Source organism: Arachis ipaensis, chromosome B3 (genome assembly GCF_059453495.1).
Source record: "Arachis ipaensis isolate K30076 ecotype BB chromosome B3, ASM5945349v1, whole genome shotgun sequence".
NCBI classification, from domain to species: Eukaryota; Viridiplantae; Streptophyta; class Magnoliopsida; order Fabales; family Fabaceae; genus Arachis; species Arachis ipaensis.
The window spans coordinates 34,960,356-34,976,182 of NC_142438.1; the positions used below are offsets into that span (position 1 = coordinate 34,960,356).

Consider the following 15,827-nt stretch of genomic DNA (forward strand, 5'->3'; position numbering starts at 1 on the left):
CATCGTGAGTTAAATTTTATTGAAAAGGATGTGAGGAATTACATTACGAGAGAAGTTCGTAATGTTTCTGAACAAGAAGATGCAAAGGAATTTGGGAAATATTTGTTAAGAATGAAAGAGAAAAATCAAAATTTCTTTTTTGAACTTGAACTCGAGGAGGATCAATCGATTAAGCTGGCTTTTTGGGCCGATGCTAGAAGTAGAGCTGCCTTTGAGTATTTCGGAGATGTTATTTCATTTGACACCACCTACAATACAAACAGGTAATAAACTGTCCCTGTTTATGATGCTAAATTAAAGTTTTTTATGAATCCGCCCCAGAGGTGTATATTGGGTGTATACAAAGCATTTGTTGGGGTGTACATAATGAATTTTCATTCTGTGCTATGGTAATTTGTTTCAGGTATAATTTGGTTTGTGGTTCTTTTGTCACCACGGTCAGTCAACACTTCTTGGATGCTCTTTGATGAAAAACGAAGAAATTGAATCATTCAAATGGTTATTTCAATGTTGGCTTCGTTGCATGGGAGGAAATGCTCCAAAAGGGTTCCTCACCGATCAATGCACATCAATGAAAAGGGCTTTAGAGGCGTGTATGCCAACAACAATTCACCGTTGGTGTATTTGGCACATCATGAAGAAGATTCCAAGCAAATTAAACGGGTACAAGGGACATGCAGAAATTGAACAAGAAATGAGCCAAGTTATTTGGAACTCTCATAGTAAAGACTCATTTGATAGGAATTGGAATGATTTTCTGCTGAATTTTGGTCTTGTGGACAACAAGTGGCTTTCAGGTAATGTTTGTTTAAAATCTGCAGCAGAGGTGTAATTTAAATTTATGTCAGGTGTATTTATAGTCTGTTTTTGGGTGTATTCTACAGATCTCTATGAAGACCGTCATATATGGGTTCCAATCTATTTGGATCACCATTTTTGGGCAGGGATGAGAAGCACGCAAAGGAGCGAGAGAATGCATTCATTTTTGAACAAGTTTATTACCCAGAATAGCTCGCTTATTCAATTTGTCAAACAATACGATAATTGCCTCGGAAGCAGGGAGCAAGCAGAGAGAGAATCAGATGCTGCAGATTTTCATACGGTCATACCTTGTGCAACCAAATCCTCCATTGAAGCGCAGTTTCAAGATGTGTACACTCATCAAAAGTTTAGGGAAGTCCAAGCACAATTCATAGGAAAGGCGAATTGCATAACTAGATTAATGTAACACCCTAACTACCAAAGCTCACGCTTCCGGCTGCACTACTCTGATAGCACAGACATTACGACGACACTTATACTATTTAATACTAAAATATGAGCTTGTTTAAAACTTTAAACCGCAATATCACTCCCAAAAATACTCTTGCTATACAACGTACATCCATATATATATACATACATATATATAAATAATATTACAAATATTACCCAATACAATTCCTATCCCTCTTACAAAATATAGCAAGATAAAGGCGAAGGTAAAAAAAATAATAATCTAAAGCAATACAGAGCATCTTAACAACAATTAAATAAACTCTTCGTGACTTCTACGCCCATATCCTGAAAGGGGAAAAATGTAGGGGGGTGAGAACATCATCCTCGAAAGGGTTCTCAGTAGAAGGTTTTTGGAAATTACTGTAATATGATATGTGAAGATAAACCGTACCAGTGATTAACAACCATCTTAGCCCCTTTTCAAATACAAAGGTTTACAATAAAAGTGAAATCTGAAATCCTTTTCCGAAAGAGGAACCATTCAATTCTCAAAAACTTAAAAGCCTTTCAAACGGTTTATCTATCCCGAACCAAAATAGCCTTTCATATTTTATTCCAAACCAGAAACACAAAACCAAAATCAACCATCGGTTCATCTCATTCCATCCACGGCCCTAGGCCCAAACAATCCAACCATCAACCAATCACCACAGTCCAACAGAGTCTCAGTAGCAATCACAAATAGGAAGATGCAAGCACAAACAAACAGTTATTGCAAGTAGAACAATTAGCATTTAATCACATAGGCAAACCAAGTACAATATGCACACCCAAATAATGTCACATAGATGCATATGATGCATGCCTATCCCTAGTGGCTGATGATATCATCTGTCAATTATAGGGCCAACCCGACAAGTCCTAGTAGCTAACCATTGGATTGTCCCTCAGTCGTGTCTCCCAAACTCGAGTTATATTCAATATAAACTTGATCATAATCATGATCCATATCCATCACCCTCACTGGTGAATATTTATGGGGGTGAGCTCATCCGGGGCTTTCACATTGCCCGGCCACCCTGACGACATAGGGTCAAAAGAGCTTCGAGTCTCAACCTGGAGCACGTGGTGGCTAGCCACTGTTTTCTCCTAGGGAAACTCTTATCTCCGATAGTGGAAGTGCAATATCACAAATTATCAATATCTCAGCATATATACTTTCATTCTCAGCCATAGATCAACATCCATCTCAGCCATCTGGCTCACGGTTCAATCCAGAACCAGCCAATATTCATAATCATACACAGCTATTCCGGCTCACAGTTCAATCCAGAACCAGCCAATATTCATAATCATACATAGCCATTCCGACTCACAACAAAACAGCACTTCCACATTCAACATCATCAATTCATAAAATTGGCATTTAAGCCATAAATCACTTTTTCTTAAATCATTTCACTTTGAAATCAAGTTTCAACTCTTTTCAGTCTTGACTTTAAAGATCTCATTTCTCAAATCATCTCAAGCTCATAAGCCACTTTTACTCAAGGTAAATTCCCTTTTGAAAACAATGCCACTCTCGCCATCCTCTTTCCAAAACTTCCATAACCATGGCAAGTTAAAGATTTATTTTAAAATATTCAAAATCATCCATACAACAATGGAATTTTATAACAAAAGTTTCTCGGCAGAGTCTCAAGTCTTTAGGGGAGAATAACATAACTCATTTCGCCAAATTCATTTAAAATCATTAAAACCTTGGCTTTCCGATTTGAGTAATAAAATAGGATCTAAGCCAAACCGAGTCATCAAATCAATAACTCCTTTCAAAGCCATTTTCTTTACTTAACAAAACCGGCTTCAATTCCACGACTAAATCTGAAGCGTTTCAAACTACCAAGAGAATCATTTTTATTGTGTTTAACTAGAGTTCAAAAGATACTCTGAAGCTTATTTAAAACGCCAGAATAATAAGGTTCATCAATCGAAATCCAAATCCTTTTCAAAACCACGAAAACTCTTCTAAGGGACAATCTTTATGTTTAATAGAGAAAACATAAACCCGTTTTACCTTTTTAAAACAGCCTCAAAGCAAAATTCTATTTCGAATGAATCGTACCCAAAAACATACTATTCTTCTTGGAAAATAAGGAGGAATCATGATTTTCTGTTCAATAATTCTTTCAAAGCGTAGCTTCGTCGCTTTCATAATTGTTCTAAGTAAAGATAATAAAGAAGCCCTAAATTCACAATCCTCCAAGTAATTAGGAAAGGCATTAAACTCAAAATTTTCCAAATAACATTTCAAATAAAGACTCGGATTTTATAGAAATTTCGGCAGCATCTCCCCTAAAACTTGGACTTTGCCACCCAGTTCGGGTCCCAACTAAACTGTTCCTCAATCCCTTTCAACAGTCCAGAATCCAAAAATCAATTCAAAATCAAGCTAAATCCAACAGTCGCCTCATTGGCATAACTCAAGGAAACCGTTTCAAAATCAAATCAATATCGACTGATTTAACTCATTTCCAAAGCTTTAAAGAAATGGCTCAGTAACAAATCGTTTGTCTAAAACCAAGTCAATTTAAGTAAACCAGGCTGAATTCAAAAGTGCATTCAACTTTTCACATCATCAAAATAATTAACTCAATTCAAATCAATCCTCAACGGATTAAACTCAGCTTTCAAATCTTTAAAGAATCAACTTCAAAACATTACATTTCACAAAGCCGCACAACAATTCAGCCAAACCAACATCCATAATCATTCGAGTCAATCAAATAATACATAAGGCAATTACAATCACCAAATACACAATATCTCACATCAGTATCCATATGTAATAATTCCAATACATAAAACATAGTTTTTGGAAAGTGCCCCTACCTCAAAATGAAATTCCATAACCCAAACGTCTCACAGAGTCCTTTCCGCCTCAACCCGAAATCGACAATCAAAATCCCAATCCTGCGTGTCTTTCTCAATAGTAGAAACAGCCTCAACGCCACTAGTAAACTCGGATTCTAACTCCTAGAACCATCAACATTATAATTACTTTATTACATGGAACAGAACACTAACGCAGAGCTCTCAAAACAGGAATACTTACTGAAACTAAGAAAGAACGGCTGAACTAAACAGCAACGGCCTCTGAACTGGTTGGGTGGTAGCCCCTACAGCCACCTCCAGCAGCTACGACGACCCGACTCCGACGACAGTGACTGAAACCAACATGCCGCGACAATAAGATTCCCGTAATCTCACAAGAAACGAAGACTAAGTTTGAAACCCTTACCGGCATACTTTCCCGGCGACGACAGCAGGGTCTCATGTGGCAGAAACTCAGCCCGGAGCTCCGGCGGCCATGGCGGCAGTAGCCGACAAAGGCGACAGTGAGAGGCAAAACTTGCGAGCCCTCCTCTTCCAGCGACGGCGTTGCTGCAAGGAGCACAGCAGCGGCGTTGCGGCAAGGAGCACAGCGGCGGTGTGTGAACCGGCGACAGCAGAAATGTGACAGCTCTCCCTCACGGCGCGTCTCCCTCTCGCGCGACTGGCGACGGCGCAGGCTATAGATGACAGCGCGGCGAACAGTGGGGGCAACGGTGCTTTCCCACGTGACTGCGACACTTGTGGCGCTGGCTTTCCCCTAACGACCACGAAGGCGGCATGGGCCGTAATGGCTGCGCAACGCAACCGTTACTGGGCAGCTCCTCCAGCATCGCGTCTCCTTCCTCCTCCTCTCGGTGACAGAGGCGCAATTCACGGCTCCGTGGACGGAACGACCATGACGGCGCGGATCGGGTAGCAGCGGCAGGTGACGGCGCGAGCAACTCTTCCCTCTCCCTTCCTTCTCTATTCGGTGGTGTCAAGTTTCCCTTCCACTATCAATGGGTGTGGGAGGCGCAGGGAAGAGGGTGAAGAGAGGCTGGAGCTGCTGTGTGTGTTGGTTTGAGGAAAGGGGGAGCATTTGTGTTGCTGCCGCTGGGTTGGGGGAGAATGTAACCGGGTCACGGGTTAGGGTTTCTGGGTTAGGGTTTCATTTTGAAAATTAGGGTTAGGGGCATTTTAGTAATTTCAAATGAAATTGGAAATAATATAGTAATTAGAAATAAATTCTAGTCCAACAATAATAATGTATATTAATACTATTGGCTCATCAATTTTACAAATTATTTTCAACAAAATGCCCAAATCTAAAAATTAGAAATAATATAATTAATTTCTCTATTTTCCAAAATAGCAGTGCTAATATTTAAAATATTAGTTACTTAGTCCAAAACATATAAAATCCTTATTATTTTACAACTGCTAAATTTATAATTTAAATATAGAAAATAATCCAATAATTATAAAATCGGATAATAATCATAACTCATCCCAAATCTAATAAATCAAAACTTGCCTTAATTACCTTTAATAAAATAATTTCTGAAATTAAGGCTATAAATAACCATATGATTTGAGACTTGATCATAATAAGACTTTTCAAAGGTTTTGGGTCTTACATTCTACCCACCTTATAAAAATTTTCGCCCTCAAAAATTGATACAAAACGAAAGAAATTTCATCATAGTTCACCCTTGAACACATTTAAGGAAGAAGCAAAAATATCTCGACATATAAACATATATATGGTTTTCAAATACTTGGATGATCATATGCATAAAGATACAAAGGTAGGAGTGTGATTGCAAAGCAAACATTACAAGATAGACTCAATACACAAGGTCATATGATCTCAAGGCTTTACAAACACTTGAGGTGCCAAAATAGGGTGCAAATCAAGATAGGCGTTCACAAGGCAAAGTGGTAATAAATGTGGTAAAAGGTTGCAAGGCTTGTTGGTATTTAAACAGCGGCATAACGTTCGCTGACAAATCTTTTTCCCACTTCAGAACTTCAATTTCCTAACTCCACCAATCATTTTACAACCTCATAGCCAATCATAAGCCTAACACCCGCAAACTCGTTTGCAAGAAACAAAACACCCACAGCTCATAACATTGTACACCTACCATTTCGCCTTCCATATACACATATCACGTCTTAAAGAACTAACGTATCGCGTTACTACATCTACAAGTCGCATGTGATATCAAAATAATTCTCGAGTCTACTCAGAAGGATACAAGATTTAGAAAGGAGAGACAATTGTCAAAGTTAATACGCATCAATTTGAGAGAATGTATCCAATTCTAGACAAACAAGGATACTCAAGCAATGAAGTTTGCTAGACACAATTTAATTGACAACTTCAAAGATAACCCTTGAATCAAAGAAATCCAATAGGATCAATAAGAAGAAGGTTCAGTGCATTAGTTTGAAATAATTTCAAGCTGAATCGAAGAAGTATGAGGTTTGCAGAAGAGAAAATTTCAAACCCAAGACAAAGCTCACATAACTCAAGCGCATGATTAAAAATAATTCCGAATGCATTGTTCACAAAAGAATCGGAAACTTGCAGAAAAATCACTTCGCAATTTAGAAGAAAAGTTAAGTAACAAACATTCTCCAAGAGAATAACAAAAGCAATAATGTGGCTTTGCTGTAATACAGTTTTATGTTGAAGCAGATCATGCAGAATTTTAAAAACAAGGTGCACACAAGTTTGGCTAAAGGCTAAAATATCTCCTCAAATATTTTAGAAAGATAATTAGGTGCACAACTTAACCAAAAGCAATCATAAAACTCGGAAGAGAAATCAAATGCTTGTTCAAAAATTTCCAAAGTCCATATTCAAACAAGCGTGTATAACATTTATAGCGAGGACAAAAGAGGAAGTTAAACTCTTTTTAGAAAAGAAACTCCGAGGTAAAAATTTGCTTACAATTTGGTAAAGGAAATAAGTGGTGCATTACATACGAACTGGTCTCCACTAAACAAGGAAGCATTTCCAAAACCTCATTAAAATAGCGCATGCCAACTTTAAATTAACTTCGTCAAAATTGAACAATGGTTTCAATCTCAATCAAGCAACAGAAAATAAATTCCGTTTAACATTTATTCAAAGAGAATTCAAAACTTCTTTAAAAGTTCCAAAACAAGACTCACAAGTGTTCTTGAAATCACCATCTCAGAAGGATATTCAAGGAGATTAGAATGTACTTAAAAGGAGTCAAGCCATAAAAGAAAGAATCTTAAATCAAAATAGTTAAAACAAGATCCACTAGGCGTGAGACATCAAACCAGCTTTCAATTGATTCAAAAGGATACAAAAATCACAGGAAAAGACAACTCAATCATTAGTAACTTCTCAAGAATAAATCTTTGACTAAAAACTCTGTTAGATACAATGAGAAGATAAACGATGCACTAATTTGAAACGAATCAAACTGACTCACATAAGGATGAAATTTACAAGAGAAGGAGAACCAAAACCAATGGTAATGTTCACAAGGTGCAAAAGATTAGTTAAAGACAAAGTCGAGTATGGCGTCCGTCGAGATGGAAGGCTTAAGAGAGAATTTAGTCCGTTCATAAGAAGAAAGCTATGAGTCCAACATTTTCAAAAGAAGTAGCAATGGCATAAACAATGTGGTATGCTAAATCAAACTCAAACTAAAAATAAATCAAGTGTAGTTCATCAAACGAAACTCAACCGAGACAAAAGTGGTAAATCATTTCTTTTCAAAATTTTGAAAAATATCCAAATACATAATCAAATGAAGATGTGCATTGGAACTATAGTAAAATTACTAGAAAGTCAAATTGTAATTTAAAGTAAATACAGTTCCGTAAACCAGTAAAAGTACAGGCGAGATATTAGGAATAAATAGTTATTAAACTGTATAAGAAATCTTCAAGGTTTCATATATAGACAAGTATGTATCTATTCAACAGCAATTTTTATAAAAATCTCAAAATTGGCTGTGACCACTGTCAAATAAGAGAAAAACTGAATCAACAAGTTCTCTAAGAATGGGCTCGAAATCCGGAGTTAAAATGCACAACGCAATAGGACATGTTCAAAGCTATAGCAAGGAATACATGAATCAAGAAGGACTCAAACAAAGAAAGATAGATGCAACAAGGGTTTTCAAACAAGCATATGCACTTTAAGATCAAACAAGGATGCATATGAATAGAGGAATAGAGTTGGAAAATCAAACCACCTTTCTAAAGGATTAGCAAACAAGAACCTCAAGTTAGGATCTGAAATAACAGGTTGACTCGAACTAAATTCAAGACACACAACTGAATAGCCTCGAGAAATAGTCTCCAATGTTCCCAAAACCCGCGATTTGCTTTACTCCAAAACTCGCATATCATCTATGACAACCCATTAGTGCTCTCATATACATAATTCACTAGTATTAAGCCGGCCAAACTTAATACCAAGAATTATGCGATGTAAGACTAACAGTGTTAATCGATAGATCGTCATGTGCATAAAGCTCTAATTCTCGTCATCCGACAAGACCTAATACATGACAAATGCTCAAAGTATGCAATTGAAGCATAGTCGGTCCATTCCTCAGGCCCTACACGAAGGACTGCTCTGATACCATAATGTAACACCCTAACTACCAAAGCTCACGCTTCCGGCTGCGCTACTCTGATAGCTCGGACATTACGACGACACTTATACTATTTAATACTAAAATATGAGCCTGTTTAAAACTTTAAACTGCAATATCGCTCCCAAAAATACTCTTGCTATACAACGTACATCCATATATATATATATATATATATATATATATATATATATATATACATATACTCTTGCTATACAACGTACATCCATATATATATATATATATATATATATATATATATATACATACATATATATAAATAATATTACAAATATTACCCAATACAATTCCTATCCCTCTTACAGAATATAGCAAGATAAAGGCGAGGGTAAAAAAATAATAATATAAAGCAATATAGAGCATCTTAACAACAATTAAATAAACTCTTCGTGACTTCTGTGCCCATATCCTGAAAAGGGAAAAATGTAGGGGGTGAGAACATCATCCTCGAAAGGGTTCTCAGTAGAAGGTTTTTGGAAATTACTGTAATAGGATACATGAAGATAAACCGTACCAGTGATTAACAACCATCTTATGCCCCTTTTCAAAAACAAAGGTTTACAATAAAAGTGAAATTTGAAATCCTTTTCCGAAAGAGGAACCATTCAATTCTCAAAAACTTAAAAGCCTTTCAAACGGTTTATCTATGCCGAACCAAAATAGCCTTTCATATTTTATTCCAAACCAGAAACACAAAACCAAAATCAACCATCGGTTCATCTCATTCCATCCACGGCCCTAGGCCCAAACAATCCAACCATCAACCAATCACCACAGTCCAACAGAGTCTCAGTAGCAATCACAAATAGGAAGATGCAAGCACAAACAAACAGTTATTGAAAGTAGAACAATTAGCAGTTAATCATAGGCAAACCAAGTACAATATGCACACCCAAACAATGTCACATAGATGCATATGATGCATGCCTATCCCTAGTGGCTGATGATATAATCTGTCGGTTATAGAGCCAACCCGACAAGTCCTGGTAGCTAACCATTGGACTGTCCCTCTATCGTGTCTCTCCAACTCGAGTTATACTCAATATAAACTTGATCATAATCATGATCCATATCCATCACCCTCACTGGTGAATATTTATGGGGGTGAGCTCAAGCTTCGAGTCTCAACCTGGAGCACGTGGTGGCTAGCCACTGCTTTCTCCCAGGGAAACTCTTATCTCCGATAGTGGAAGTGCAATATCCCAAATTATCAATATCTCAGCATATATGCTTTCATTCTCAGCCATGGATCAACATCCATCTCAGCCATCCGACTCACGGTTCAATCCAGAACCAGCCAATATTCATAATCATACACATCCATTCTGGCTCACAACAAAATAGCACTTCCACATTCAACATCATCAATTCATAAAATTGGCATTTAAGCCATAAATCACTTTTTCTCAAATCATTTCACTTTGAAATCAAGTTTCAACTCTTTTCAGCCTTGACTTTAAAGATCTCATTTCTCAAATCATCTCAGGCTCATAAGCCACTTTTACTCAAGGTAAATTTCCCTTTGAAAACAATGCCACTCTCGGCATCCTCTTTCCAAAACATCCAAAACCATGGCAAGTTAAAGATTTATTTTGAAATATTCAAAATCATCCATACAACAATGGAATTTTATAACAAAAGTTTCTCGGCAGAGTCTCAAGTCTTTAGGGGAGAATAACATAACTCATTTCGCCAAATTCATTTAAAATCATTAAAACATTGGCTTTCCGATTTGAGTAATAAAATAGGATCTAAGCCAAATCGAGTCATGAAATCAATCCCTCCTTTCAAAGCCATTTCCTTTACTTAACAAAACCGGCTTCAATTCCACGACTAAATCTGAAGCGTTTCAAACTACCAAGAGAATCATTTTTATTGTGTTTAACTAGAGTTCAAAAGATACTCTGAAGCTTATTTAAAACGTCAGAATAATAAGGTTCATCAATCGAAATCCAAATCCTTTTCAAAACCACGAAAACTCTTCTAAGGAAAAATCTTTATGTTTTACAGAGAAAACGTAAACCCGTTTTACCTTTTTAAAATAGCCTCAAAGCAAAATTCTATTTCGAATGAATCGTACCCAAAAACATACTATTCTTCTTGGAAAATAAGGAGGAATCATGATTCTCTGTTCAATAATTCTTTCAAAGCGTAGCTTCGTCGCTTTCATAATTGTTCTAAGTAAAGATAATAAAGAAGCCCTAAATTCATAATCCTCCAAGTAATTAGGAAAGGCATTAAACTCAAAATTTCCCAAATAACATTTCAAATAAAGACTCGGATTTTATAGAAATTTTGGCAGCATCTCTCCTAAAACTTGGACTTTGCCACCCGGTTCGGGTCCCAACTAAACCGTTCCTCAATCCCTTTCAACAGTCCAGAATCCAAAAATCAATTCAAAATCAAGCTAAATCCAACAGTCGTCTCATTGGCATAACTCAAGGAAACCATTTCAAAATCAAATCAATATTGACCGATTTAACTCATTTCCAAAGCTTTAAAGAAACGGCTCAGTAACAAATCGTTTGTCCAAAACCAAGTCAATTTAAGTAAACCAGGCTAAATTCAAAAGTGCATTCAACTTTTCACATCATCAAAATAATTAACTCAATTCAAATCAATCCTCAACGGATTAAACTCAGATTTCAAATCTTTAAAGAATCAACTTCATAACATTACATTTCACAAAGCCGCACAACAATTCAGCCAAACCAACATCCATAATCATTCGAGTCAATCAAATAATACATAAGGCAATTACAATCACCAAATGCACAATATCTCACATTATTATCCATATGTAATAATTCCAATACATAAAACATAGTTTTTGGAAAGAGCGCCTACCTCAAAATGCAATTCTATAACCCAAACGTCTCACAGAGTCCTTTCTGCCTCAACCCGAAATCGACAATCAAAATCCCGGTTCCGTGTGTCTTTCTCAATAGTAGAAACAACCTCAACGCCACTAGTAAACTCGGATTCTAACTCCTAGAACCATCAACATTACAATTACTTTATTACACGGAACAGAACACTAACGCAGAGCTTTCGAAATAGGAATACTTACTGAAACTAAGAAAGAACGGCTGAACTGAACAGCAACAGCCTCTGAACCGGTTCGGCGGTAGCCCCAACAGTCACCTCCAGCGGCTGCGGCGACCCGACTCCAGCGACGGTGACTGAAACCAACATGCTGCGACAATAAGATTCCCATAATCTCATAAGAAATGAAGACCAAGTTTGAAACCCTTACCGGCATACTTTCTCGGTGACGACAGCAGGGTCTCATGTGGCAGAAACTCAGCCCGGAGCTCCGGCGGCCATGGCGGTAGTAGCCGACGAAGGCGGCAGTGAGAGGCAAAACTGGCGAGCCCTGCTCTTCCAGCGGCGGCATTGCAGCAAGGAGCACAGCGGCAGCGTTGCAGCAAGGAGCACAGTGGTGGCGTGTGAACTGGCGATGGCAGAAATGTGACGGCTCTCCCTCACGGCGCGTCTCCCTCTCGCGCGACTGGCGTCGGCGCAGGCTAGAGATGACGGCGCGGCGAACAGTGCGGGCGACGGTGCTTCCCCACGCGACTGCGACACTGGCGGCGCTGGCATTCCCCTGACGACCCACGAAGGTGGCATGGGCCGTAGTGGCTGCGCGACGCAACCGTTACTGGGCGGCTCCTCCAGCATCGCGTCTCCTCCCTCCTCTTCTCGGTGACAGAGGCGCGATTCACGGCTCCGTGGACGGAACGACCATGACAGCGCGGATCGGATAGCAGCGGCAGGTGACGGCGCAAGCAACTCTTCCCTCTCCCTTCCTTCTCTGTTCGGCGGTGTCAAGTTTCCCTTCCACTATCAATGGGTGTGGGAGGCACAGGGAAGAGGGTGAAGAGAGGCTGGAGCTGTTTTGTGTGTTGATTTGAGGAAAGGGGGAGCATTTGTGTTGCTGCCGCTGGGTTGGGGGAGAATGTAACTGGGTCACGGGATAGGGTTTCTAGGTTAGGGTTTCATTTTGAAAATTAGGGTTAGGGGCATTTTAGTAATTTCAAATAAAATTAGAAATAATATAGTAATTAGAATAAATTCTAGTCCAACAATAATAATGTATATAAATACTATTGGCTCATCAATTTTACAAATTATTTTGAATAAAATGTCCAAATCTAAAAATTAGAAATAATATAATTAATTTCTCTATTTTCCAAAATAGCAGTACTAATATTTAAAATATTAGTTACTTATTCCAAAACATATAAAATCATTATTATTTCACAACTGCTAAATTTATAATTTAAATATAGAAAATAATCCAATAATTATAAAATCGGATAATAATCATAACTCATCCCAAATCTAATAAATCAAAACTTGCCTTAATTACCTTTAATAAAATAATTTCTGAAATTAAGGCTATAAATAACCATATGATTTGAGACTTGATCATAATAAGACTTTTCAAAGGTTTTGGGTCTTACAATTAACGAATTTCGCTCTAGGCTATTCAGTATACAAAGTTGGAGAACAAGTTTCCAGCTCAATATTCAACAAGTTTGTGGTTACTTACGACTCAGTAGCAGCCGAGGTAAAATTCCAATGCTTATTATTCGAGTCAAGAGGGATACTGTGCCGTCACACACTAAGTGTGTTAAGCTTTGAACAAGTAAGCCAAGTGTCACCTAGATATATACTGGAACGATGGAGCAAGAAGGTAAAGAGGCGACACACACACATCAAGAGCAGCCACGACGAGCCACTGTTGGAGCCAAGAAGCAAGAGGTTTGACGAATTTGTTTTTCATTCGCAAAATGTTTGCGAATTTGCATCAGAATCGGAGGAGCTGACTGTGATTCTGCACCGTGCGTACGATACCGTCATGGTTGAGATGGAAGATTTGAAAGCCAAAAGGAAGGGGACATCTTCTTTATCTCACAAAGATGCCAACTTGGAATCCGTTAACGAGCTTCAGAGCCCTCCAAGGATTCGAACAAGAGGACGTCCAAAAAATAGGCTCAGTTCAAAGTTGGACAAACAGATTAAAAATGCCTCAAAGAAGAAGAAAACGAAAGCTTTAAACGAGGTAAAAGTAATGTTTTGTAAATATATGGTAATTGAGTTTAATTTTGTCATTAATAGTTTAGCTAATATGTGAGTTTGTTATATTCAGTTAAACCTCTTTGATACTGGATCAGTGGTGCATTCATATTCTAGCCAATATCAAGGATGTGTTATGAATTATCAATTCAGGGTACCAGCAACAGCGGATAACTTTTTGGGTGTATAGTTACAGAATATGGGTGTAAAAGAACTGTTCTTTTGGGTGTATTTGTGAATTTTCTTGTGTTTGACATTTTACATATATATATATATATATATTTCACAATCTGCTGTTTATGTTAAAAAATTACTAATTTGGGTGTATAGTAGTTTCGTTGGTTTAGGGTTTCAGGGTTTAGGGCTTTAGGGTTTAGGGTTTTAGGGTTTAGGGTTTAGGGTTTATGGTTTAGGGTTTAGAGTTTAGGGTTTAGGGTTTATGGTTTAGGATTTTAGGGTTTAGGGTTTTAGGGTTTATGGTTTAGGGTTTAGGGTTTAGGGTTTATTGTTTTTTGGTTTTTAGGGTTTTGGGTTCAGGGTTTAGGGGGATAGAAGTTTGGGTGTATATTAATCAACCTTGGGTGTATATTAAACTTTCGTTGGGTGTAGAATTTTATAATTTTTGTTTATATCTGGTTTGATGTTTTCCTTCATATTATACCACCTGTAATACAGAGCTTTTGAATACACCACAGACAGTTTAACAGCACAGACAGTTTAACTATGGAAAAAAATTTTATTGAAAAGAAGTTGTTTATAATTGTGAAATTTTTACACAATGTGTTCAATTTACAAACTAGCTAGTAGTTACATTACTCAGTTTCTATATCATTAGAATCTATTTGACAAAATGGACTCAATAATACTGAGGATGGCCTGGACAGTCTTATTGCATTACTCCCTCTAATTGCTTCAGCTCTGTCTTTATTCATTTCACTGAATAGTATCCGGAAAGCATATTCTACTCTATAGTGGTCCACCTCGTCCTACAATTAAAAAGTATATTCTGGTTAAATAACAATATTAATTCAGTAAAGTAATACAGAGTTATATAGTTTTAAAGACAGTTACCTGTGTCCAATTATCCCACTCATACTTCGCCCTTTTAATATTTTCGGGCTCAATTAACTCAAGCCACTTCATAACGTAAATAGCACAGTCATAGCTGAAAACGAAAAAAATAAATTACAAATCTCATTTAGAAAAGTTTAATGTTCAGAGTCACAAATTTATACCTTGTCTTTTGGCCTGAGATGCTAACGTATGGTGCTCTAATTTCCTTTTCCTTCTCCTTCTTCTTCAGAGGTGCCCCGCCAACATATACTCTCATTCTTGAAATAACATATCCCTTAAAAAATAAAACAAATCAGTAATACACCCTAAAGAAATACACCCAAAGGAGAACATACTTACACCCAAAGCAAAACATACATACACCTTATATTGAATTGAAATACACCTAACTATTAAAGTAAAGAACACAGAGCCAATTTACAATGAATTTATTAAGCTCATTTCTGTCATCGGTTGGACATTTCGTGTGTACCGGGTCGAGTATATAAAATCTCTGCTTTCTTGTATCAATCAGCAATAACCACCAATGGTTTGAGTGGCAAACAGGTGCAAAAATCTGAAGCATGGCGACATTTCAATAGTGTTTTATTTTATTTGGCATATAAGTAAAGAATGGTACTAACAAATTTTACAAATGAAAACTTACATATCTATGTGATGTTAATTTTTTTGCATCTATAAAGGGAATAAACATTGGGTAGTCTTCCACCCTGAATTCTTTATTGGTTGTAGGTGATATGAATTCCCCCTTTAAATGCTTCGCAATGGCCATGTTCTGCAATAATTGTGAAACAACAAATGAAATACTGAAAGTACACCCAACTGAATACTTTAAATAAACCCAAATAAATACACAACTTACACCCAAATAAATACACAACTTACACCCAATTGAACGTAAAAAATACACCC

The 15,827-nt window shown here is 37.3% G+C and overlaps 1 protein-coding gene across 1 annotated transcript; it reads left to right on the plus strand.

Moving 5' to 3' along the window:
- The first annotated feature begins 523 nt into the window (after positions 1-523).
- On the plus strand, positions 524-13,918 carry LOC148570287 (protein FAR-RED ELONGATED HYPOCOTYL 3-like). Its single transcript, XM_088506950.1, has 4 exons — positions 524-797; positions 885-1,224; positions 13,212-13,769; positions 13,915-13,918. The coding sequence occupies exons 1-4, from the start codon at positions 524-526 to the stop codon at positions 13,916-13,918; spliced, it is 1,176 nt and encodes a 391-aa protein (XP_088363076.1).
- Positions 13,919-15,827: the final 1,909 nt, after the last annotated feature.

What these genes read in the sequence shown, in the direction of transcription:
- LOC148570287 (XM_088506950.1), top strand. Translation starts at nt 524, where the DNA reads ATGGGAGGAAATGCTCCAAAAGGGTTCCTCACCGATCAATGCACATCA. An exon ending in GGACAACAAGTGGCTTTCAG is followed by an intron (nt 798 to 884) that starts GTAATGTTTGTT and finishes TGTATTCTACAG; the next exon opens with ATCTCTATGAAGACCGTCAT. An exon ending in AATTGCATAACTAGATTAAT is followed by an intron (nt 1,225 to 13,211) that starts GTAACACCCTAA and finishes GACTTTTCAAAG; the next exon opens with GTTTTGGGTCTTACAATTAA.